We start from the raw sequence: 24,255 nt of genomic DNA, 5'->3' as shown, positions 1-24,255 counted from the left end.
CTAATGTGGATTTCAGAATTTCGCAGACTGCAAGTTCCACCTCTCAGCTAGACTCGTGTTGCTTAATGGTGCACATGTTTTTGAGCATGTTCCGCACTAGACTGAGATTCATACGACTTTCCTCTTGCATCACTGGGTTACTTTTTCAATTACACTTAAGAGAGGACCACAGTGGAACTAGAAGTTGTGTAAATCCACTTGGCCGTACTTATTTTTTTTATTTTATGCTTGTCAACCAGTAGGACGCAGTGGATCCTTCAAATGACTCTATTCCATAGGAATTTCAGTATGTAATTAAAGACTAAAAAAACAGTTCCGAGTTCTGTAAATGCAGGCAAATAACTTTTATCGCTTAAAAAATTTCCAGCAATGGCCTGTTGCCGATTCCTTTAAAAATCAGGAGGCAGTGGAGGCAATGGAGGGGGATCTGGCGGAACACTTTCTTTGTAACTTGCCAGCCGACAGAAAACACAATTGATTTCTACTTTATCTTCATCATTGTGGAAGAGCAGGAAAGACTTCTTACATTCTTCACACTAGATTTTTTTATATAGAAAAAAATAACATATCAGTGGTTCAAACAAGAGGAATTTCCATTCTAAAAACAAACTGACACGCAGACCCATTTTTGCAAATGCTAATGAATGCTTAGCAGAAATCACTCTATAAGAGACATTCAGCATGTGCTCCTAATTTTTTAGTAGCATTTTACTAGGTGACAGACCATACTGGGTTCACTTAAGTCCCATCAAAATGAGTGGGGCAAGATAAAAATGACTTAATTTCTTGGTTGCAGTGCAGTGCAATCCTGTATGCGTTCAGTCAGAAGCAAGCCCCATTGTGTTCAATGCTGCTTGCTTCCAGGAAAGAACAGGATTGTAGCCCTACAACTCAATCCTAACCATGTGTGCTCAGAAGTAAGTTAAGACTGCAATTCCATCTGGTATCAATACATTGTTTCGGCAACTGTATTGCATCCTGAATTTGAGATGCACTGCCGCTAGTCTGTGCAGGGACAACGATGTACCCAGACACAAAGACACATACATATGTGAGCCTGCCTACCTTCCCCTCAAATATTTTTTCGCTGCCATAGGAATGTCATGCTGGTAGCTCTTGTTCCTGTCGGGAAAGGATATGGGGAAAGCACCAGCTGGCTGCTGGGTGTTGTAATGTAAAACATCTGGAAGAAGCAGGCCAGGGAAGGCTGCTATGCACTATAGGATATGCAGCTTCCTGTTATTCAGATGTTCTCCTTTACAGTGGTGCCCCGCAAGACGAATGCCTCGCAAGACGGAAAACTCACTAGACGAAAGAGTTTTCCATTTTGGAGGTGCTTCGCAAAATGAATCTCCTATGGGCTTGCTTCGCAAGACGAAAATGTCTTGCGAGTTCCTGCGGGGTTTTTTCCCCTTCCCCCCTTTTTTCTAAGCCGCTAAGCCGCTTATCAGCTGATCCGATAAGACGATAAGACGCTAATAGCGCTAATCTGCTAATCCGTCAATGGGCTTGCTTCGCAAGACGAAAAAACCGCTAGACGAAGAGAATCACAGAACGGATTTTTTTCGTCTTGCGAGGCACCACTGTATTATGGTTTCCGATATTCAAGTGTGACATTCAAAACCAGTTCCAGATTTCATCCCTGACTTAAATGATGCTCTGCCCTTCAACATTCTTTGATCCAAAGGCTGTGAAATGCACCTGTGGCTCGCAGAATGGACTTTAGGGCACATAGGATTCGGAGGTTGGGGTTTGCTAAAAGGAAAAGGAGGAAGCATATGGACATACAAATAGAGAGAAACATTCTTGTAGGATAGTTACATCCAAGAGAGGAATAATAAGACTGACTTTTGCTAACTTGGAGCCTCTTGTTCTAATGGCTTGGACCACCACAGGGACTTCATGGGCATCTGCAACGTCCCAAACTCTCAAAGTACAGTCCTGAAACAACGGAAGCATTTCTATCAATTTACAGCAGGGGTGGATAACCATTTTCACGCCAAGGGCCACACCTTTGGGGGCTGCATGTCAATGTGGGCATGAATGAAATGCAAAAGTGGTTGTGGCCAATTTTAAAATATTTAAAATGGAGGGGATCGAGGTGTGGGTGGGTGTACAGTTACACATATTTTTTGGCACCACAGACTCATAGCAGGAGGCCCACGAGAATGGTCTTCAAGGTTTTCTCTTTTTTTAGGACAAACTTGTCGGGGTTTTGAGGGGCCCACAAAAAACCTTATGGGATTGAAGTATCACAATGAGGTATCTACGGAAACAGTCGGGAGTGGGAGGAAGACAGCCACTGAACTATGTTTCAAATTATTTAACTAAGCTTACTGATGATACCTTTGAGGCAGATACAAGCCACTTCTTGTTGCTACTCAAGGCAATGTCTGTCACCCAACCTGCATGACCCTGTAAAGAAAGTTTTCCGATTACACAAAAATGGGATTTTGTTCACCCTTAAGACATTTGTAGAGAGCCAAGTCCTACTGAACTAAGTGCAACGTGCCTCTGAGTAAGCATGCTTATGGTTGCACTATTAGTTTCATTGTTATTTTATTTCAATACTACTGAAGGCCTTTTTCTGTTGTGAACGTCACAGATGAAAAAAGCTTAGAGGTGCATTATAAGATGTATTCTACATTCAAGATCTTTGTGGTGTGAGTCTTTTGTGACACTCTGAGGGAGAAAAACCCCATCTGTTTCTGGCATAATCTAATCAATACTTTGTATTTTTTCTTAAGCACTTACATACAATTTTAATATATCATTTTAAATATAATATCTTCCACAGAACTTCATAGTGAATAGTTTTAATTACTGTTATGGAAGAACTACGGTTCTGTTCCCCTTTTCCAGCCGATGCATTTGTCATTCTGTCTGTTATGAGAAGGGGAGCAGCCCTACAAGAAAGGGGCCTCCTGCCAAGGTGGAAGTTCTGTTCTGATGCAAACAAACATTGCCACCGTTTCCTCCCATGGCACCCACGGGTGTCGGGGTTCAGCCCTTCACATTTCTTTTGTTTCTATATTGGCCAGAAAGTGAAGCTTCCACTCCGATGTGGTGCCGAGAATCTTTGACAGGAAAGGGAAGTGTTATGTACTGAGAACAATAGGATCCAAACTGAAGCAGTCTGATTGGTCCTAGAACAATAGGATCCAAATTGCAGCAGTCTGATTAGTCCTAGAACAATAGGATTCAGAATGCAGCAGTCTGATTGGTCCTGGAACAATGCAGCAGTTTGATTGGTTGGCAGGAACCACCCAATCCTGCTCCAGATAGAAGTGAATCCACAACCTGATTGGCTTACAGTAGAATTCCGGAATTAGCCAATCATGTGCAGCCCATTGTGTAAATAATGTATATAAAGCAGATACTGTGAGGGGACATTCATTCATTCCTCCTCACCACTATGAGCTGAATAAAGAGCATGAAATCACTTTGCGACTCTGAGTATATTTCACTGGCGATGAAGGTGGGATCCCGCTGAGCTGACTGCCACACACAGCACCGCAGCACCGCCACCTGCCGCACTGCTGCCTCGCACCGTGTATCCAGGCTTCAGCTCCGGGACACAAGGAACTCAGAATGGCAGCCAACAGCAGCTTCTCGCCATTCAACCCAGCATCTGGAGACTGGGAAGCGTACGCCTCCCGTTTCACCTTCCTCCTAGAAGCCAAAGGGGTCACCGACGAAGAAGATGCCAAGAAGAGGGCGATATTCTTCAGCGTCTGCGGAGAGGAGACGTTTGAAATCGCCCGGGCTCTCCTTGCGCCTGAAGACGTCGCTACTGTTCCATACAAAACAATAATGGAACAGCTGAAGGGGCACTTTTCGCCGCAGCCCTCAGTGGTGGCTCGTCGAAATGCCTTCTACGCAAAGCGACAAGCCCCTGGGGAAACCATAACTGGGTTTGTGACCTCTCTCCGCCAAGCCGCCCGGTTCTGCAACTTCTCAGAGCTGGAGAACATGCTTCGTGACCGTCTCGTCGGTGGCCTGAAGGATGAGAAGCTGCAACGACGCCTCTACGCTAAGAAGGACCTAACGTTCCACGTCGCTCTGGAGGAGGCCCTGGCAACGGAAGCTGCCGAGAGGTCAACGCAAGAGGCACGGCCGAGCCTGCCATCCCAACCGAGGGTCCACCATGAAGACCTCACCGACGACTCAGGATCTGACAGGGAGGAGGTGCACCGAGTACAGCAGCGCACTCAAGCAGCGCACAGACCACAGCTGCCTCGACGAGAAGGAGGAAACTGCGCAAGCTGCGGGGAGAGTCACGAGAGGAGGACCTGCCGTTTCCGCAACGCAGAGTGCAGGCAGTGCAGAAAATCAGGACACATCGCCCGGGTGTGTCGGGCTCGGCCCACCCGACACCAGGCATCAGATGACCAACCCAAGAGCCCCAGGTCCCGGGGCCCAACGCACCAAGGCAACTCGACGGAGCTCACGGACTGCCAGGTATACCAGTTGCCCCACCCCAACGTAGAGAAAATTTATGTAGAGGTACAGATAGAGGGGGCCCCATGCCGCATGGAGCTTGACACGGGTTCAACTCTATCCATAATCTCGGCAAAGACCTTAAGGAAACTGTGTCCTACTGGGGGTCCCAAACTCAGGCCGGCCCCATTCACCCTACGGGACTTCCAGAAACGTAAGGTCCCCACAATGGGGGTGGGGACCTTCAGGGTGCAATACCGAGGGCGGACGCGACAACTGGACTTGCTTGTGGTCAAGGGCCCCTACATTAGCTTACTGGGATTGGCATGGTTTGGACCACTGGGGCTAGCTGTCACCGGGGTGAACCACACTAGCTTACAAGTGGACGTGGACGCCATATGCAAGGAATTTCCAGGGGTTTTCGACGGAAAATTGGGACAGTATACGGGCCCCCCCATTGCGCTACAGCTTGACCCCGCAGTACGACCGGTCAGGCTCAAGGCCCGCCGGGTCCCGTTCGCCTTGAAACCCCGTATAGACGAGGAATTGGACCGACTCGTGGAGCAAGGAGTGCTGGAGCCGGTGCCTAATGCCCCCTGGGAAACGCCAATCGTCACACCCGTCAAGCCTAATGGTTCGGTCCGCATCTGCGCAGACTACAAATGTACCATAAACAAGGCCCTCACGGCCCACGCATACCCAGTGCCAGTGGTCAGCCATGTCCTTGCCACCCTGGCTGGGTCGAAAATTTTTGGCAAGCTGGACTTGGCCCAAGCATATCAACAGCTGCCAGTAGATGAGGCCACAGCAGAGGCACAGACGATTGTGACGCACAGAGGAGCGTTCAGGGTAAAGCGGCTGCAATTCGGGGTCAGCGTGGCACCAGGCATATTCCAGAATCTAATGGACTCTCTCCTTAAAGGGATTCCTGGCGTCACCCCCTTCTTCGATGATGTGTTGATTGCCGGGCCCACACCAGAGGAGTTTGAGGACCGCCTCCGCACCGTTCTGCACCGTTTCCAGACGGCGGGTCTCAAGGTGAAGCGAGAAAAATGTCTACTAGGAGTGCCTCAGGTGGACTTTCTGGGATTTATGGTGGACGCAGAAGGGGTCCACCCGACGGGGGACAAGGTACGGGCCATTTGTGATGCCCCAGCGCCCAAGAGCAAGACTGAACTTCAGGCCTTCTTGGGATTATTGAACTTTTACCATTCCTTCCTTCCCCACAAGGCGGCGGTAGCGGAGCCCCTACACAGACTCCTGGACAAGCGGGCCCCTTGGGTGTGGGGCCAGCGCCAGGAGGCTGCATTCCAGGCAGTCAAGGACTTGCTTGTCTCAAACTCTGTCTTGGCACACTTCGACGAGAGGCTGCCAGTGGTGCTAGCATGCGATGCCTCACCCTATGGCATTGGCGCTGTCCTGGGGCACCAACTCCCGGATGGAAGAGAGGTACCGGTGGCGTACTTTTCCCAGACACTCAACGCAACCGAGCGGAACTACTCGCAAATTGACAAGGAGGGTCTGGCAATCGTGAAGGGAGTAAAAAAATTCCATGATTTCTTGTACGGGCGGCCCTTCACCGTGGTGACTGACCACAAGCCGTTGCTTGGCTTGTTTGCCCCCGAAAAGCAGACCCCCCAAGTGCTGTCTCCTCGCGTCCTCAGGTGGTCAATTTTCCTTGCCAGCTACCAGTATGCACTGATTCACCGCCCGGGGAAGGCAATGGGCCATGCGGACGCCCTCAGCAGGCTACCACTACCGGAAACAGGCCCTGACCCAGCACCTGCACAAGAGGTTATGAGCCTGGAGCTGCTTCCTGACCGCCCCATTCAGGCACAAGAAGTTGCACACCATTCCAAGAAAGATAGGGTCATCTCCCGGGTCCTGGACTGGGTGTGGAGGGGATGGCCCAGCAGCAGCCCCGGGCCAGAATTCGCCGGCTACACAACCCGCAAACATGAACTGTCGGCCCACAAGGGGTGCCTGTTATGGGGAAGCAGAGTCGTTGTTCCCCAGCCCCTCCGCAAAAGGGTCCTCACAGCCCTACACGAGACACATCCAGGGGTAGTAAGAATGAAGGCCCTTGCCAGGAGTTATGTGTGGTGGCCGGGGATCGATGGAGAGATAGAGGCTTGGGTCAAACACTGCCAGGCCTGCCAAGAATCCCGCCCAGATCCCCCAAGGGCCCCAGTCCAGTCCTGGGAGTCCGCCCGAGCACCATGGTCACGCCTGCATGTGGATTTCGCTGGCCCCTTTCAGGGAAAAACATTCTTCATAGTGGTGGACTCCTACACCAAATGGCTGGAGGTCGCACTGGTACCGTCCACTTCCACGTCCGCAGCCATCCGGGTACTACGCAGGCTGTTTGCAACCCACGGGCTCCCTGACACTCTCGTCTCAGACAACGGGACTGCATTTACGTCAGGAGAATTCCAAACCTTCACAGCACAGAACGCCATCCGCCACATCCGTTCAGCGCCGTTCCACCCTGCCACCAATGGCCAAGCAGAACGCATGGTGCGGACCACCAAGGACACCCTCCGCCGCATGACGCAAGGGGACTGGGAGTACCGCCTTGCCACATTCCTTCTAGCACAGCACAGCACCCCCAGCTCAACGACTGGCCGGAGCCCCGCGGAACTACTAATGGGTCGGCGCCTTGCAATTAGATTGGACCGCCTTCACCCCGATAGAGCTCAGGATGAGGTAGTCGTGGGGGAAGGCAGGAACCCCCGGACCTTCGAGGCCCAGGACCCAGTGTACGCAAAGAATTTTGGGGCAGGCCCGGCATGGGTACCCGCCACAGTCACCAGGGTCACTGGCCCAGTGTCGTACGAGGTGCTAACGGATGGGGGGCAATGCTGGCGCCGCCACTGCGACCAGATACGGCGACGATTCCCGGGAGAAACCCAGGAGGAGGACAGGTCAGAGGAGTCCCAAGGGAACAGCGGGACAGTGAGGCCCATAGAGCAGGAGGGGCCAGCAGGAGAGGCAGAATCAGTAAATACAGAGAGGACCCGTGAGGCCGAAAGGACACCAGAACCAGAACCACGACTGAGCGAGCCGGTTGCACCAGACCAAACAACCCCATCACAGCCAGCATCCTTGGAACATGAGCCAGAACCTGGGGCCCGGACCAGGGAACACCACAGGCCGCAACGCACACGTAGGCCGCCGGCATACCTTGAGGACTATGAATGCGACCTCCCGGGCAGGACTGGAACTTAGAGGGGAGGGGTGTTATGTACTGAGAACAATAGGATCCAAACTGAAGCAGTCTGATTGGTCCTAGAACAATAGGATCCAAATTGCAGCAGTCTGATTAGTCCTAGAACAATAGGATTCAGAATGCAGCAGTCTGATTGGTCCTGGAACAATGCAGCAGTTTGATTGGTTGGCAGGAACCACCCAATCCTGCTCCAGATAGAAGTGAATCCACAACCTGATTGGCTTACAGTAGAATTCCGGAATTAGCCAATCATGTGCAGCCCATTGTGTAAATAATGTATATAAAGCAGATACTGTGAGGGGACATTCATTCATTCCTCCTCACCACTATGAGCTGAATAAAGAGCATGAAATCACTTTGCGACTCTGAGTATATTTCAGGAAGGGAGAAGGTGGAGGCTGCCTTTTTAAAAAAGAAAAAATATGGGACCGTCCCACTGCCTAGGAAGCTTGGAAGTGGGGAGCAAAGCAACTGGAGATGCTTTGCCTGTGAGTTTCAGTGTGTGTGTGTGAGAGAGACCTGTGTTATATTTTGTTTTCTGTGTGGGATTTGTGTCTTTCGTCTGTGCGTGCTTTCGGGGAGGGGAGTTCTCTGAGCACCATCACTTTTCCTTCCACGAAGTTGAATCGCCTTCTGGAGGCAAATACGTTTTGCCGCTTGGGGCTCAGACCCAACCTCTGCCTTGCTACTCAGTTCCCTGGGCAAGTTATTTGCTTTTCATGGCTAGCCAGCCTGCAGGGCAGCCATTTCTGTTGTGGTGGTGCCCTGCCTCAGGGTCGGCCCAAGACATTTCGGCACCTGAGGCGAATCGCAAACTGGCACTCTTCCCTCCCCCGCCACCAGGGAAGAAGCAAGGAATGAATATCTACACCAGGAACAAGGAAGGAGTGAATATTGACATCAAGCACAGGGGGAAGTGTCAAAGCATCTTTACCCAAGTCAGAATCAAAGGGGCATCACAGAGGATCTACTGTCCTTGCAGATCTGGCAACCCGAGGCAGTTGTCTCACCTTGCCTCAAGGGTGAGCCAGCCCTGCCCTGTCCGCAAGAGTTTCTCAAATTTTGAAATGTGCCCACAGCCCCAAAAGAGGCTGGGGACCCTTAACCAACCTCAAGCATTATTGAATATACAGGCCTCACAATGTTATGGTTACCTACAAGTGAAAATATTCGGTGTACAACTGCTGTTCAAAAAACTGTGATGCTTGATCATGAACCACCCTAGGAATTATGGCTTAGTTTCCTAGCAACTACAACTCAATGGCTTAGTGCCAGAGGTGGAAATGTGCAGAATATGGTTTCTGAATTGCACTATCAGGAGATATGTGGGCACTGCCCAATGGATCAGCTATAAAAGCGGTGAAATTGTCAGTGTTTTAAACATTGTTACTGGATATCAAACATGACATGAAGAGATTGAGGAAAAAAGAGACACCAATTTAATTATTCTTATAGAAAGAGCATTTTCAAAAAAGTTATCTTTCATTTAGGAACTGATCTTGCATAGTCAGTTGGAGTTTCACAGCTAACTTAAGCAAAATTAAGTCCTCCTTTGCCCAGGCAAATGCTTACACAGTACCTTTAAACACAGCTTTTTATATGCCTCTCGTGAGTCCCAGATAACGATTGTTTTGTCATAACCTCCAGACACCACAAGCGATGCTGAAATATAAAATTACATCAGGTGACTGCCTTGTGCTTTGTTATTAAATAAACTAAGATTCATTCATGCAGGAAAAAGTGAATGAATATTTGACTTTTAATACAACTGAAATACTGCATTAAGAATACTAAGCCATATCTTTCTATATAATGAAAATGTAAAAATGTCATCACGCAGCTCCCACTGGGAGATTTCTAGGCCACATCACAGGCCTGGATTTGCAGGAAGTCATGGTAGGGGAGGGGAGCAAAAGTGAAGGTGTGTTGCAAAACAACTGCGGTAATGGCATGAGAGCGAGAAGGGGGAAAGTGGTGGTTTAAAACAATGGCAGGAGTTTGAGTAAAGTGAGGATGGAAGCATACTGATAGGGGGAAAGTGGCTATTTTAAACAGTGGCAGAGGTTTGAATAGAATAAGCAGGGGCTGACACAGCATCATAAAGCTTGACATTTTATTTCTCTGCTCAGACATGTTCACCTAACAATAGATCTTAATGAGCTTATCAATTAAGGGGTGTTCTAGAAGGCTGACTGAACAACAATCTACCGTAAGTCATCAAGTTCGGTCTACCTCAATTAAATGAGCAACCATTTAATCAAAACGGAAAATCATTTCATTCTGAAAGTTGAGAACTTAATTAGTGGTTTGAGCATGACCCCTGTGACTCATCTGAAATAAACACACTTTTCTTTCACATTTATACATTTGCGTAGAAGGTGCCATTATATGACATTTCACATTACTCACCATCCTTACTAATATCACAGCAGCCAACTATTCCTATGTGGCCCTGATCCAAAATAATGGGTCCATGGGAACGGAACTCCCCTGTCCTGATATCCCATAACTTTATGACTTCATCCCAACCTGCTGTGCACAAATAATGGCCATCCAAGGAGAAACGGCAATCTGCAATTGCGTTGGTGTGTGCCCTGAAAAAGATGTGCAGATCACTGCAGCAGGATACCTTCAAATTTACAGTGTTGACTCTTCTGTAGGGCACACTATTAGACCTCAGCCCTGGTACTGCAGAAAAAACCCAGTTACTGGTCAGTTGCTGCTCTTTCTGGCTATCCTCATAGCTGCAAATGCTTTTTGTCCCAGGCACACAATGCCCTCCAAAGGCTAGCTTTGGAGAATCACCTGTGAAGTGCAAGTAAAAGTAACACTAGTCTGGACATGGTAGATAAGGGGAAAAGATGAGTTGGATGTTCTGAGTGCAAACAGACATACTTTTAAAAATGGACTCCTGTTTTCTTTCTTTCTCAGAAAAATGGTTTGGCTTCAAAAAAAGAAAAAAAGAAAAAGAAGAAGTGCTATGAAATTAATGAAATAAACACTCTTTCATTAAAGGACCATTTTGTTAATATTTTTTAAAATTATATCTGGAAAAGCATTAAAAAATGGATAGTGTGGATATACTGAGCTGTGGTAGGCTCAGCTGCCTGATACGTCACTGCCAAAATTAAAACAGTACTGCCCGAAAAGCACATAAAAATATTTTGAAAAACTGAACTCTCAGCACTCACAAGTGGGAAAACACAGGAGGGTGACTATTATGTGGATGGGCCTCCCATGAAATGAGTGTGAAAAGTAGATTCCAAAATTAACATCTAGTTTAGTGGAAGTGGCCACATTACCCATTTAACTGCTACAGATTTTACACTAATAGGAAGCAGACTTCATGAAGAGCCACATCAGTAGCTGCTTCACTGTCTCTTTTACCGCTCAATTGTGACTGTGGTAGACTGTGCTATAATATCCCAGAATTTTAAAGACATGTCAGATGACACTGTAGCTATTCGTTGGTTCTGAGGATCAAAACGACATCTTCTCACTGTGCTTCTGTGATACTCTGAAAGAAAGGAACACTCCAAGTAACAGGCTGCAAGCACTTTGGACAAGGTTAGAGCTACCAGCTAGTCTGATGGTTACTCACATCTGAGTTTCAGCTTATTGTCATGGTTTTGTTATTTTAATGTACGTCTCTATAGTTCCAAAACACAGCAGGAACTGAAACACTTGCACATACAACAACTAACCATCTAAGTATGGGGCAAAATGTCAATTTAATAATTCTGAAGTAGTGACACTAATACTTGATATTTTTTTTAAGTCAGTTTGCCCACCCACCACTTGATTCCCAATTTATTCAACTCTTAGCAATTTTACACATCAAAAAGTAGCCTTAGAATTCACTCTGTTAATTCAATTGGCTCAATATTGTGCCATAGGAATGTATCCTCAGGAGATAGATGTGGTGTGTGTATTGTTATAGGTTTGGGAGGGGGGGTCAGTCTGGATGATACCCATTGGTCCCTTCCAAACCTGTGATCCTGTGCGAGGTTAGAATCTACAAGAGGAAACCTGGTAAACTGGTCAGACTAGTTCCTTTGTTAAGGTCATGGCCTTAAGTATTGCTATTTACATGTCCGTAGAGGTTGCCATAGAGACAAATGGACAGGCCTTTTCCCAACTCACCTGGCTTGATGTCATCCTAGGATGGGGAACAATAGGCTAAGGGGGGAGGCGGGCTGTGCATGTGTGAATTTTGGCAGACACTGGAAGCTGGAGACTGCAGAGATATGTCTTGCTCTGTGCTGGACTCAAAAACTGTGACTTGAGGCTTCCCTAGTACATTAAGATCTGTTGGGGTGTTCATGCTGCGAGCCTCTCCATCCTATGCTTAGATCAGGGGTAGGCAACCAAAGGCCTGGGGGCCGGATGCGGCCCCATCACCTTCTCAATCCAGCCCACAGACAGTTCGGGAATCAGCGTGTTTTTACATGAGTAGAATGTGTCCTTTTATTTAAAATGCACCTCTGGGTTATTTGTGGGGCCTGCCTGGTGTTTTTACATGAGTATAATGTGTGCTTTTATTTTAAATGCATCTCTGGGTTATTTGTGGGGCATAGGAATTCATTCACACACACCCCCCCAAAAAATATAGTCCAGCCCACCACATGGTCTGAGGGACAGTGGACCAACCCATGGCTAAAAAAGGTTGCTGACCCCTGGCTTTGATCATATATGTTTCAATAAAACCATATATTCAAAAGATACCACAGTATATCCATTGGCTGTCATTCAAAGGAAACCAGACTCTAGGTACCGGTAAGCACAGAAACCTGTGGAGTATCTTGCTACTCAGAGATTGGGGTGCATGCAACAATGTATACACACACAATTTCATTGGGTACTTGGCAAACAATGCTTGCCACTTATAGCCATATTTGCATTAGTTGTCAAGATAAGCCACATAAATAGGCTCGCTGAAGCTTTCAGCTGTGCTGTGTGCTGTATTGTGCTCTACAACAAAGCAATAGAGCAGAACTATAATATTTAACAATTTTTGGAGCATGTACAAAGACATGCTCCTTCTAGGGTGATATGTAAGAAATCCTTATATACTCTAGATGCAGGTAAACATGTACAATATGCAAACGGACAGGGGCACAGCCAAACAGAATCGTATCCTGTACACGTCCCACTGAAGTGAGAGGCATGTGTACGTCTGGGAGTCTTTCAACAGGTATAAAGAAAAGGATTGTGACCAAGTTTTTAAAATGTTACCTCTGACATATGCCACCTTTTTCGCATTTTCTACACCACAAATGAATAAAGCATTTTCCAAATCTGAACTGGAGGCGACGTACTTGCCATCGTGAGAAATATGGCATGAAGTCACAAGGCCATCCTGCTCTAGAGTCCACTGGAGAAGAGAAGAGAAGCCCTTGAGGTTATGCTTTTAGGGTTAACGATCAGCCAAGGACCAAGCATATGCACATGAAACCAGATGCAGCTCAAGTTACTTGTGACTGAGACCAAGGCGACACTCCCACCATGTACCTGGCAGCGTGCAGAGGGCAGACTGGATCACGCTCACAGGTTTTAAAAAAAGAATATTTAACTCACTTTTAAGCATTTATACAAGGTGTGACCAGAAAATTCAGTGAATGGTCACAGAAATCGGACAGCAAGAAATATTCGAACATACAACCGGCATTGGAAACCCACGAAATGCTCAAAACTGTGTACAGAGATGAAGCTGTAACCTGAAAGACAGTGTTTGAGTGGTTTAAGCGTTTCCACGAAGGTCTGCAAACCATTGAAGATGTCCAAGCTGCTGTGACAAGGGAACTGAAAGCAGTACGAAAAGAGGACTTCTCTAGAAGTTTCCAACAGTTTTACAAACCTTGTCAATGGTGCATTGTATCAGAGGGGGCCTATTTTGAAGGCCTGTAAGGCGTGTATGTTCAAATATTTCCCACTGTCCGATTTCTGTGACCATTCACCAAACCTTCCGGTCACATCTTGTATTTATGCCTCAGAACATTCTGAGATAAGCCTATGGTTCACGCCCGCCCCAGTCCTGTTTAGTAGGAACAGTAAGTACGTACTGAAAGCTTAATCCTGGTCAGAGCCAGAATCCTGGTCATATATGAATACATGAAATGCAGCACACGTTTATCTTTTGCTATAATTTTTTTATTGTTTTGGTTTTTTAATCACATGATCAAAATCTGTACCAATTGAATTAGACCATTAGGGTGGAACCAAACATTACACACAAATGAATTTAACCCATTTTTATGGAAGGCCCTCCACACGAACGCTTACTTGACACCCATTCAGATATGTCATGCTGGTTGGTGCCAAAGACCTTTCTGTTTTCCCAGGACTTTCACTCCAAGGTGTTCTGTCACTGGCTGCTGTTTTCACGCAGTTTCTGACTGTATGCTTAATTTTAAAAATTATATTTCTGATTTTTGTAAGCTTATCCTTGGAATCCGTTTGAAGGCCAGGTAGAAATCCCCACAGAAAAATCAACGTTTGTTCGAGAAAAGTCGTTTTGGGAGGAGTTGATTTGCAGCAGACAAGTGCTGAGATTACTGTATTATTGTTATTTATTAAATTTATATACCAACCTTTATCTGAAGATCACAGGCCAGTTGACAACATAAAAACACAAAATGCATAACATAATAGTAATAAAAAAACTATAACCCCACTACCACCAATTTTCACTGCAAGAAGCTTCACCAAACTATTCCCCCATTGCAAATGACTGCATGTGTTTGCAAGGATAAACATTTGAGTAAAAGGGAAGTTTAGTTTCTAGAGATTAAATAGGGAGTTTTTAATTAAAAAGTCAATACATACAAGCACTTTCCCTGTTTCCGTATCCCAGGCCCTTAGACTTTTATCATATGATGCTGTTATCAACCTAAAACAATAAACACATTTACATGTTGAAAGACAGCAAAAATGTTTGATTCATGCTTATTATTATTATTATTATTATTATTATTATGATAGCAATAACAAATAGCTTATGAATATGCTTTATGCTCCGCTCCCATATTCTGGAAAGATTCATCCTCCATCATATATAGTATTTAGTGCTTCTGCTTGTTCCCTGCCTCAAAAGCACGAGTTGGAATGGTTTTCTGCTTAACCTGGGATTTCTAAGTGTGGGTCCAAGCGGTTTCCCCCTTGCCCAGCTCCTTTCGCAGGGAAAACCTGTTCTTTAGTGCAAAATAGGAGCAAATGGCAATCTGGAGAAAACCCAAGTTGTGTTTGCTCCGATTGACTGCTAAAGAGCTGTTTTTCCTGGGGGAAAGTAGCGGGAAAGGAGGAAGCATGGATAAGCCCTCAGGATAAGCGAAATGACACTATAGATATGTCTTCAAATACTACAGCTCCCTTTTGTTCATTAGAGTTACACTCAAACTGGAAACTGGGATGTTCCACATTTGCAAATCAACTGGTGCTCTCTCTCTTATGTGATGTGCTTATGGAGGAAGCAGAAAACCCTGGGAAGCAGGAAAATACAAACCGCTCATGTGGCTTATAAGATATTTAAGGGGGGGAATCATATGACTTAGTTGTGGCCACTGGGTAGGATGGAATTGTTTCTCCAAATCCCTGGGCCAGCCCACTTTTAACGTGGCAACAAAAGTTTCTGCCCCTATAGCAATTAAGGAGCTGAGCCAGGTGGAATGTAACTTAGGAGGAATCCTATGTTCTCTGGGGCCTTGTTCCTTCCCCCTGTGTAACATTATGCAGAAGCGGCATACATTAAATCTCTCCCACTGAAGTTAATGGACAGCCCCAGACAACCACTTTTCTCAGTCCCACAGCATCAGGAGCCCAAATAAGTTTGCAAGCCTCCACAGCTCATCACCGCATGGTTGCAAAGTGCCTCTGGAGAAATTGTACCTTGTGTATTAAGGCCTGCTGAATGGAGCCACATCACTCTCAGAGTCATAGACTCCCATAAGTCACAAGTCTGTGCTGTTCCACTGGCCCACGCTTCCAAGTTAGCTCTGTTTGGCTGTGCCCCTGGGTGCTAAGAGAGCAGGAAGGCTGGGATCCTGGGAGGCTGATCAAGCCAGTCCGCCTTCTGCAGTGCCTATGTGGTGGTGCAGTTGCTGTCTGGAGCAGTCCTGCTGTGCCCTCAACTAAAATAACTGCTGGTAGAGCAATGTGGCAGGTAAACTTTGCCTTGTGGGCATCGTTTTTATAACCTCCTGAACTGAAACTCAAATCCAACCTCGGTGCTCTTTCACACTAATCCTCCCGGAAGCTTCTGGTGCTGCTCTGTATGAGTTGACTCTATTACAGTGGTACCTTGGTTCTCAAACTTAATCCGTTCCAGAAGTCCATTCCAAAATCAAAGCATTCCAAAACCAAGGCACGCTTTCCCATAGAAAGTAATGCAAAACAAATTAATCCGTTCCAGACTTTTAAAAACAACCCCTAAAACAGCAGTTTAACATGAATTTTACTATCTAACAATTCCATTGATCCATAAAATGAAAGCAATAATCAATGTACTGTACTATAAAATAAATAAGACAGTATTGTATATGATAAAAATGAAAATTTAATTTTTCTTCTTCTCTGCACTAATGGTACTCATTGTTTGAATGGGGGGCTTTTATCCATTTCTGTAATCAATCAATCAATCAATCAATCAGTAGCTGAACTGATTTCCACACAGTCACAAAAACAAATTAACAGAAAAAGCCTCAAAAACGAAAACAAAAAATAAATAGCAAAAACAAAAGCGCCAAACTTAATCCATTCCAGAAGTCGATTTGACTTCCGAAATGTTTGAAAACCAAGGCACAGCTTCTGATTGGTGCAAGGGCCCCAGAAACAATAGCTGACAGCCGCAATGGATGTTCAGCTTCCGAAAAACGTTCAAAAACTGGAACACTTACTTCCAGGTTTTGGGAGTTTGAGAACCAAGGCATTTGAGAACCAAGGCATTTGAAAACCAAGGTACCACTGTATAGACATTTCTGCTCTTCCTTTACCATGCAACCATCTCCTCTTGCAAAGAATATAAAATAGTCTGTTCACACAGACACCCAGCAGAATGGGAGTGGTTGGCATGGTCTGATGATGTGTGCTTTGAGGAAGCATTTGGGCCACAACAGGTCTTGAGCTTTCTCCTAGGTAGACCTCGGACTTCCCATGCTTGTTTCCCACCTATTGTGCTCTGAAGCTGGCTGGGAGTTGTGACTGGAACAGTCCTCCTTTCTTCCTTGTTGGCCTGCTTGGCAAAAGGCTAGCTGCTGCAGACGGCTTGTGTTTGCGCTGCCAGACAATTTGTACCCATGTCAGACAGCCCTGGAGTCTGTGGGAGATGCCCTCCTTCCAACTGCAACACGGCGGAGAAGCAACTGCGTCTTGTGCTGGTTGCCTGGTTTTCCTTGCATAGACTAGGCAGGAAAATATTCAAGCTTCATCACATCCTGCCTTATATCACGGGGTCATTCAGCTGTCGCCCCCTGCATGGCTAATATGGGGTTGCTGTTGGGAAACGGGGCAGGATTGCCAGAGATGCAGTCTCTTCACTGTTGATGTTGTTGCTATTATGGCTTTTGTTCCTATGGCGACTGTTGAAATGTTGCCTCTGCTGCTGATGGCTGTGCACAGAATCCCAACGATGGAGTGACGGATGCCTGAGGTACTGAGACCACAGGATTGAGCTGTCATTGGACTCAATTTAGAATTTGCGTGCTATTCTGAATATGAGGTTTTCTGGGGCTAGCTTTCCTCTGCATTTTCCGGCAGCTGATGTTGCTTGGTAACTGCTCTGTCATTGACACAGCAGTAAAAAAAAAAGCACTAAGGTCCATTATACAACAAAGATATTCAATTATATTTATCCCAAGGTGGATAAGTATCTATATTTGTCTCCCACGGTTTATTTTTCAGCACCCTCCATTAGACCAAAATAACAATTTTTCTTGACTAATCCAGAACGTAAGCACTGTTATCTTAATGGCCATTCAGTATTTTGACAACTAATGCAGTGGTCTGGTCTGCACATCCTGTTAAACCATAAAAGGCATTTAGCTCTGGTGTAAGATGAATGAGCAGTGAGCTGGTTCATGTAGCTTAAAAGTCCCAGCTACTCCTGGCCACTCAATGCCATGAGCAAAAAACCGCAAAGTCTCGACTTGATGTGTTGTCTGAACTCAGGCTCAGCTTGTGGGTTATTTTCTCTTCAATGAACAGTAGCCCAGGTTTGTTCTTGGCTTAGCACTCATGGGTTGTTGGGGAAAACAAGCAGCCCAGGTTCAGAAGACAGGACAATGCAAAGTTCATGATTTGTTTCAGCACAGTCAGGAGCAAAGGAGGAGCAAAGCAGGGATTTTCGAGAATGCTGGGCATTGGCGTGAAATTGCAGTTAAACATTAGGTATGGTTTAACATGGCATGAAGATGATTTTGTTATCATGCTTGTTTGCTTTCCTCTTATCTATAACCAGTCTGGATAGCTAATGTCTCTTCTAAATTAATTAGCCATAATGCGAAAGCATTGATTTAATTGAATATATTGTACTGATTTGCATCGCTGTTATCTTTTAATGAAAAGAGTTAAAAAAACAAAACAGTGGTTTATAGAAACTCTTCGTGCTTCTTAGCTGGCTCTCCACTCAGTTCTGACAACAGTTGCACTTAAATTCAGCAATGTAGCAAATAAATGTGGGAGCAAAAGGAGGCTTAGCTTATCTCCGTCCCTTGAAGATGCCTCTGCAAAACTGTACATCTTCACACAGAATTTTCTTCTCTTATCAGCTGCACTCACTGAATGCATCTGATCTCTGCAAGTGGCATGATGATAGTGTCTGGTGAGACCCCAGCCACCCCACCATCTTCCATTTGTCCCAATATGAACTCATGGAGTAGCACTGCAGATATATGCTCCTCTCTTGGCTCCTCCACATTGTAGCAGCCAGACTCAGTGGCAATACTCTCTCCCAAGGAATAACTGTTAGTCTCTTGCAGCAAATACAACAGTTTTGTGGCACCTTAAAGACTGGCATATATAACATGGCATAAGCTTTTGCGGACTTCATTACATGTGGTAGTAATACTATATCAACACTGAGTTAAAATCTAATTAATCTATTTACTTTTTTAATAAAAAAAGATTCAAGTATTTTATAAGATATATATAACAACACAGTTGTGGTAATAATTTTTCCTACTGGCTTTCTAAGGCAGGACTGCATTGACCGTTCTGTTTTGTCATCATTCTTTTCCCTGTTCCTATAAACCCACTTGCTGAATATAATTAGTTCTGTGGCTTACTAATTAATATATAAAATGCAACAGTGTTATCACCTTTTATTATCAGGACTCAGGCAGCATTCAGAAATGGGCCCAGTGTGCTCACCTTCAAAGGTCTGAATACAGACAGCACCGGCAATATCCTTTAAGAAATAAAGATAAACTTGGTTATTCAGTAGTGTGTTCAGACTGAAAAAGACAATGAAGGCTAATTCGTAGGACATATTTTTCCACTTAATTATTCTAAATAGTTCTGCTTATAAGCTGCCCGCAGAACTTGCATCCGATAAATCAATTACCTCTGTTTACCTGATGAAGCCACATGATACACTGGCTGCATGATACATTTATCTCTTCAAAAAGAACTATTCTGGGCTATTTGAAGGCAAATGCAACCACACAGGGCATAAATTGTATTCTTATTCTCTGCCCAGTGTCTCAGGTTCAGAGGTACCCACAATGCAAAAGTGGAATGTTTTCCCCACATTTCCATTTACTGTATATTATTTATAGCTTCTAACCTTTCTACTCTTTTTTTAAACATAATATATACCGAACCATCACCACACCCTACAAAAATGAGCTCTGCAGGCCAAGTGTTCATTGTGCAAGTAGTGGGAAAGTTACCACTTTAATTTGGCAAGTAAAATTGTGTCAAATACTTTACAGTTCAATCCTATATATGTCATTTCAGAAATAAATTCCACTGAGTATAAGGGGACTTACTCCAAGCTGAGTGTGCAAAGGAGTGCGACCTTAGAGACAGTGTATGTTTGGTACTTTCAACAATGATTCACTTAACCTTTGTGCTAATATGATAAACTACGGTTTAGACTTCAAAGCAATATGATCAATTAGATTTCTTGCTTGTGGTCTGTAACAAGCTTACCCAGAGTTTCACTGTGCTGTCATAAGAGCCTGAAAGAACTTTTGTTTCATCAAAACAGAAATGACAGGAGGTCACAGCTGCTGAATGTCCTTTTAAAATTTTAAAATGAATCTGTGAAAGAACAGAGTATCTCATGTTATCTTCTGTCAATGTTTTTTTGTAGATACACCAGTCAAGAACAGGGCTGTACAAAGTGTAATTAGAAATACCTTCTGTTCTGTCAGTTTCTCTCTTGCACGTTCACTGAAGCCAATTTACATGAATCCTGAGCAAATGGCTCACTGGAGTCTATTTTAAATCTCTCCACATGTGAATTAGTTCCTGGTGGCTGCTGATGGTTGTGTGAAGTGGTTGCCACTGGCTTCCTAACAACGGTTTTTATCTGGGTCTGAAGAAAGGTGCTACATGACACCCCTGATACTTTATCTTAACCAGGACTGCAATCCTAATCTCATTTCCCAGGGAGTAAATCCTATTGAATGCAATAGGGCTTACTCCTGAGCAGTGGCGTAGCGTGGGTTGTCAGCACCCGGGGCAAGGCAAGTAATTTGCGCCCCCTAACCCGTGGATTTGCGCCCCCTAACCCTAACCCCCAGATGTTGTGCCCGGTGCGGCCGGCCCCCCTGCACCCCCCACGCTACGCCACTGCTCCTGAACAGACACAGTTAGAATTGCACTGAGTGACTTTTAAGAGATTCCCTTATCAGGTGACTACCAACATTTCTTCGATGAAAATAGGGATGTCTCATTCCATAACGATAATTTTACTATTTATAACCCCACACATCTTACTGGGCTGCCCCAGCCACTCTGGGCAGCTTCCAACATATATAAAAACATAATTAAACATTAAAAAAACCCTTCCCTATACAGGATTGCCTTCAGACGGCAGGGGGGTTCAGATAACGCCATACCCTGCAACATTTCTCCAATGAAAATAGGGATGTCTTAAGGAAAAGCGGGACATTCCGGGATCAAATCAGAAACCAGGACCGATTCTCTAAATCAGGGATATTCCTGGAAAATAGGGACATCTGGAGGGTCTGCAGTCCTACTCAGAATTAGATCTATGGGCGTAGCCAGGATTGGGGGGGGAGGCCTTTTGGGACACGGGTGGCGCTGTGGGTTAAACCACAGAGCCTAGGACTTGCCGATCAGAAGGTTGACGGTTCGAATCCCTGTGACAGGGTGAGCTCCCGTTGCTCGTTCCCTGCTCCTGCCAACCTAGCAGTTCGAAAGCACGTCAAAGTGCAAGTAGATAAATAGGTACCGCTCTGGCGGGAAGGTAAACGGTGTTTCCGTGCGCTGCTCTGGTTCGCCAGAAGCGGCTTAGTCATGCTGGCCACATGACCTGGAAGCTGTATGCCGGCTCCCTCGGCCAGTAAAGCGAGATGAGCGCTGCAACCCCAGAGTCGGCCACGACTGGACCTAGTGGTCAGGGGTCCCTTTACCTTTACCTTTAGGCCTTTTGCTGGGAGTGCAAAACCTCAGTTAGCTATGTATTTTTGTTGATTGGGGGGGGCAGCTGCCCCGCCCTGCCTACACTCATGATTAGATCCATTGAAATTAAGCAGCAGGACTAACTTAAGAGGGGTCTGCCCTTACAACAGGACTAATACCATACCACCCAGGGATGCACCGCTTCTTGCAGGAAGGAGAAGTCGATGCTAATCAAAGAAATCAATCCATTGACAGGTAACTTGCGCCGCCCCCTTATCATTCGTTCCTTACAACTCGACCCACCCGCTTCGCCTCCGCCACCCCACCTTGGCCAGCTTCTCATGGTCCCCCTCCCAGGCCTGCGGCGGGCGGGTCTCGGTGGCCAGGGGGTCGTCCGGGCAGACCATCGGCGGAGGCGCCATCTCCAAGGGCGGGAACCCTCCCCTCCCGTCCCCGACGGCGGAGGCAGCTACGCCGAGGGTCGCTTTCCCTCCTTCTGCTCCTCCACCGGCGGCGGCCTCCCAAACGCTTAGCAACCGGCCTGGCTCGCGGCTTCTCCCGCCAGCCCCTTCCTCCTCTCCGCCGTCGGGGAAAGAGCCGCCTTTCCCCCGCGCCTCCCCTCTAGGCCCGAGGCGAAGCGGGACGCCCGGATTCCGAGATCACGGAGCGCTTCTCGGCTTCCTCCCGGGAAAAGGCGCAGCGCCGCTTATGGGAGCAGAGTTTGCACCTCTGAAAACAAACCGGGAATTTGTACTCTGCACAAGCCCTGGGGCACTCTCCTTGACGCCTCAGAGCGCAAGTTTTTAAAATAATAATAATAATAATAATAATAATAATAATAATAATAATAATAATAATAATAATAGTTTAAAAAAATACAAGTATTTTGAGTACGTACAGTAAAGTACAACACACTGTGATAGGAATGTACAACACACACATATCAAAATCAATAACATTTTCTGGGAAGGCTAGAAGGAAACTACTATAAGGTGATAGACAACAACCCACCAACCCCAAAACAAAGTGTTTGCCCCTCAGCAGTGGGAATTTGCAACGCAATCTTAGGCATTTCTATTCCTGCTGAGTTCAATGGTGCTGACTTGGAGGTAGGTGGGTCATGTGACAGCTGATGTTAATAGCCCAGTATCTTGTTTGCCCTTAAGTTTGATACACAAAACACAACAAAAAAGGAACTTCAGATTTTATGGCCCAGAGCAGGGAGCTGAGGGTTTGCTTTGGGTCACACAACTAATCACATAATCACACACCCAGCCATGGGCGTAGCTGCCCCCCAATCAATAAAAATAAATAAAAATACATAGCATATTGAGGTTCTGTCCCATCCCCCCAAATCCTGGCTATGCCAGCAGAATCTCCTCTGTAAACGAAGTCTTGAATCACATCTGAGCCTACACTTCTTTTTAAATGCTAGTGTTTTTATTTAGATCTCATTGATGTACAGGCATGCATTTTTGTATAAACCTTTTTTAAATTTAATTTTGATATATATAAGGGGGAGAACAGGAAAAGTGCACGTCAATAATGTAGGTATAATAACAAAACCCAACAGTAAGGAAAACAACACATCATGCTGATCATTGTAATTTAACAAGGGATCAAATCAAGCGTTCCGTATCTCAAGAGAGTTTGCTGGGTGTTCCTGTTGCAAGTAATGTTTGCCAAAGCATGTTACAAAATCTCACCAAATAGTGGGAAAGGCATCAGGTTTAGCAAGATCCCGCAGTGCCTGAAGATGGAACGTAAGCTTTTCAGAAAGAGCCATGTTCCACACTTTTTGTACTACACCAGGAGGTCTACGTTTTGTAAAGTTTTCAATTTTTGCACAATGGTCAACTCAGGCAGCTACCACTAAAGAAAAGCAAAATATCTTGAAACAGAACATCTTGGTTATTTCCTTTGAAGATGGAGAGAAGGGCCAGCTGCAGTCTCATCTAAATCACTCCTATTATTGCAGTCCTGGGTCTTGAGGCATTTCCACCATCACTTTATTTATTTCATGAAATTTATACACTGCTTGAATGCAAATAAAATAATAAAAAATAAAAAAATAAAGGGGTTTACAAAAAAAGATAAAACAATAAAATTATTATAAAGTGAAAATAAGTACCACATTCAGGGGCCACATTAGACAAAAGACAAGACATTTGAACTGGGGCTCTGTCTCACTTATGCCAAAGTTTTAATGCAGTTTCCCTAGTATGGACTGAAATAGATTTCAATGGTTTTTTCCATCCATATTTTATCCTACTGTCTTACCTTCCCATATATTTTTGTTCAGCTAAAACCCTTTATTTCCATGAACTAGGCCCTTTCCAAACCCCATGTTTAAGATGATAGCCTCCCAATCTTGCTAGAGGTCTAGTGTGTGGATCTGACCACAGATGGTCTATCTGATATACTTGCATCTATCCTGCATCCAGGTCACCAAAGTCCAGATGAAGCTGCTCCTGGGTGACAGGAACATCATACCGGAAAAAAGTTACACATTCTGATATAGCCTTGTTTCCCATTTTGAGAGGACCCTACGATAAGGTAGGATCCAAAACAGGAGTAAGAGACTGCAATGTGGTCAGTGGTGAATAGACTGGAGAAATGAGAACTTTGACATAATCTCCATACTGAAAATGTACTCAAACTAAAAGGGTTTTTAAAACAACAACAAACCACAACCATATTAATATTTTGAATGGTAGTATCCACAAGAGCCCCAGGTCTAGCACATTTTTCCTCTAAAGGCTGTCGGATGCTTGCTTTGTCAAGAATATAAGGGATATTTGGCATACCTGGAATGCCCCATAGTACAGAGCAATATTGTAGGGACAGACATTTGACAAGGTCTTGTGCTGAAGGAAAAGTATTGGGCTCGATGCAATTCAGTGCCATATAGCAGAAAACACTTTTCTGGATGTGTGGGGTATATGTTGTGTGGGGCTCATACATTGGAAGCTCAGCTTTCTCCCTCCGCTCTCTAATGTGCT

General features: G+C 45.4%; 1 protein-coding gene and 1 long non-coding RNA gene across 4 annotated transcripts in view; one reads left to right on the top strand and one right to left on the bottom strand.

The window, feature by feature from the left end:
• Window positions 1–329: 329 nt before the first annotated feature.
• WDR88 (WD repeat domain 88) lies at window positions 330–21,963 on the bottom strand. Of its 3 annotated transcripts, none has more exons than XM_082230830.1 (11): window positions 21,580–21,962; window positions 19,814–19,924; window positions 18,979–19,067; window positions 14,495–14,558; window positions 12,905–13,043; window positions 11,057–11,186; window positions 10,079–10,263; window positions 9,249–9,331; window positions 2,347–2,415; window positions 1,849–1,941; window positions 330–536 (listed from the first exon to the last, which is right to left on the bottom strand). In XM_082230830.1, the coding sequence occupies exons 1-11, from the start codon at window positions 21,673–21,675 to the stop codon at window positions 390–392; spliced, it is 1,206 nt and encodes a 401-aa protein (XP_082086956.1). In that variant the 5' UTR covers window positions 21,676–21,962; the 3' UTR covers window positions 330–389. The 3 variants fall into 3 exon arrangements, with proteins under 3 accessions (XP_082086956.1, XP_082086957.1, XP_082086958.1); XM_082230831.1 differs by lacking the exon at window positions 21,580–21,962 and adding an exon at window positions 21,438–21,570; XM_082230832.1 differs by lacking the exon at window positions 19,814–19,924 and having other exon boundaries at window positions 21,580–21,963.
• The window catches only part of LOC309536666, a 6,552-nt gene continuing 2,766 nt past the window's right edge, over window positions 20,470–24,255 (top strand). Inside the window, exons 1-2 of the long non-coding RNA XR_014221686.1 lie at window positions 20,470–21,508; window positions 23,698–23,809. This is a non-coding gene — a long non-coding RNA (uncharacterized lncRNA). The remainder of the gene's footprint in view (window positions 21,509–23,697; window positions 23,810–24,255) is intronic.

This window comes from Podarcis vaucheri (genome assembly GCF_965113315.1).
Source record: "Podarcis vaucheri genome assembly, chromosome: 7".
Lineage (NCBI taxonomy): Eukaryota > Metazoa > Chordata > Lepidosauria > Squamata > Lacertidae > Podarcis > Podarcis vaucheri.
The sequence above is the reverse complement of the archived record's forward strand: the minus strand, read 5'-3'. Positions and strand labels throughout refer to the sequence as shown.

Excerpts from the sequence above, each read along its gene's own strand:
- WDR88 (XM_082230830.1), bottom strand. The coding sequence starts at position 21,675 with ATGGCGCCTCCGCCGATGGTCTGCCCGGACGACCCCCTGGCCACCGAG. Across the intron at positions 1,942-2,346 it reads GGCTTGTATCTGCCTCAAAG|GACTGTACTTTGAGAGTTTG; the intron begins GTATCATCAGTA and ends CCGTTGTTTCAG. Across the intron at positions 537-1,848 it reads GAGGCTCCAAGTTAGCAAAA|TGTGAAGAATGTAAGAAGTC; the intron begins GTCAGTCTTATT and ends AAAAAAATCTAG.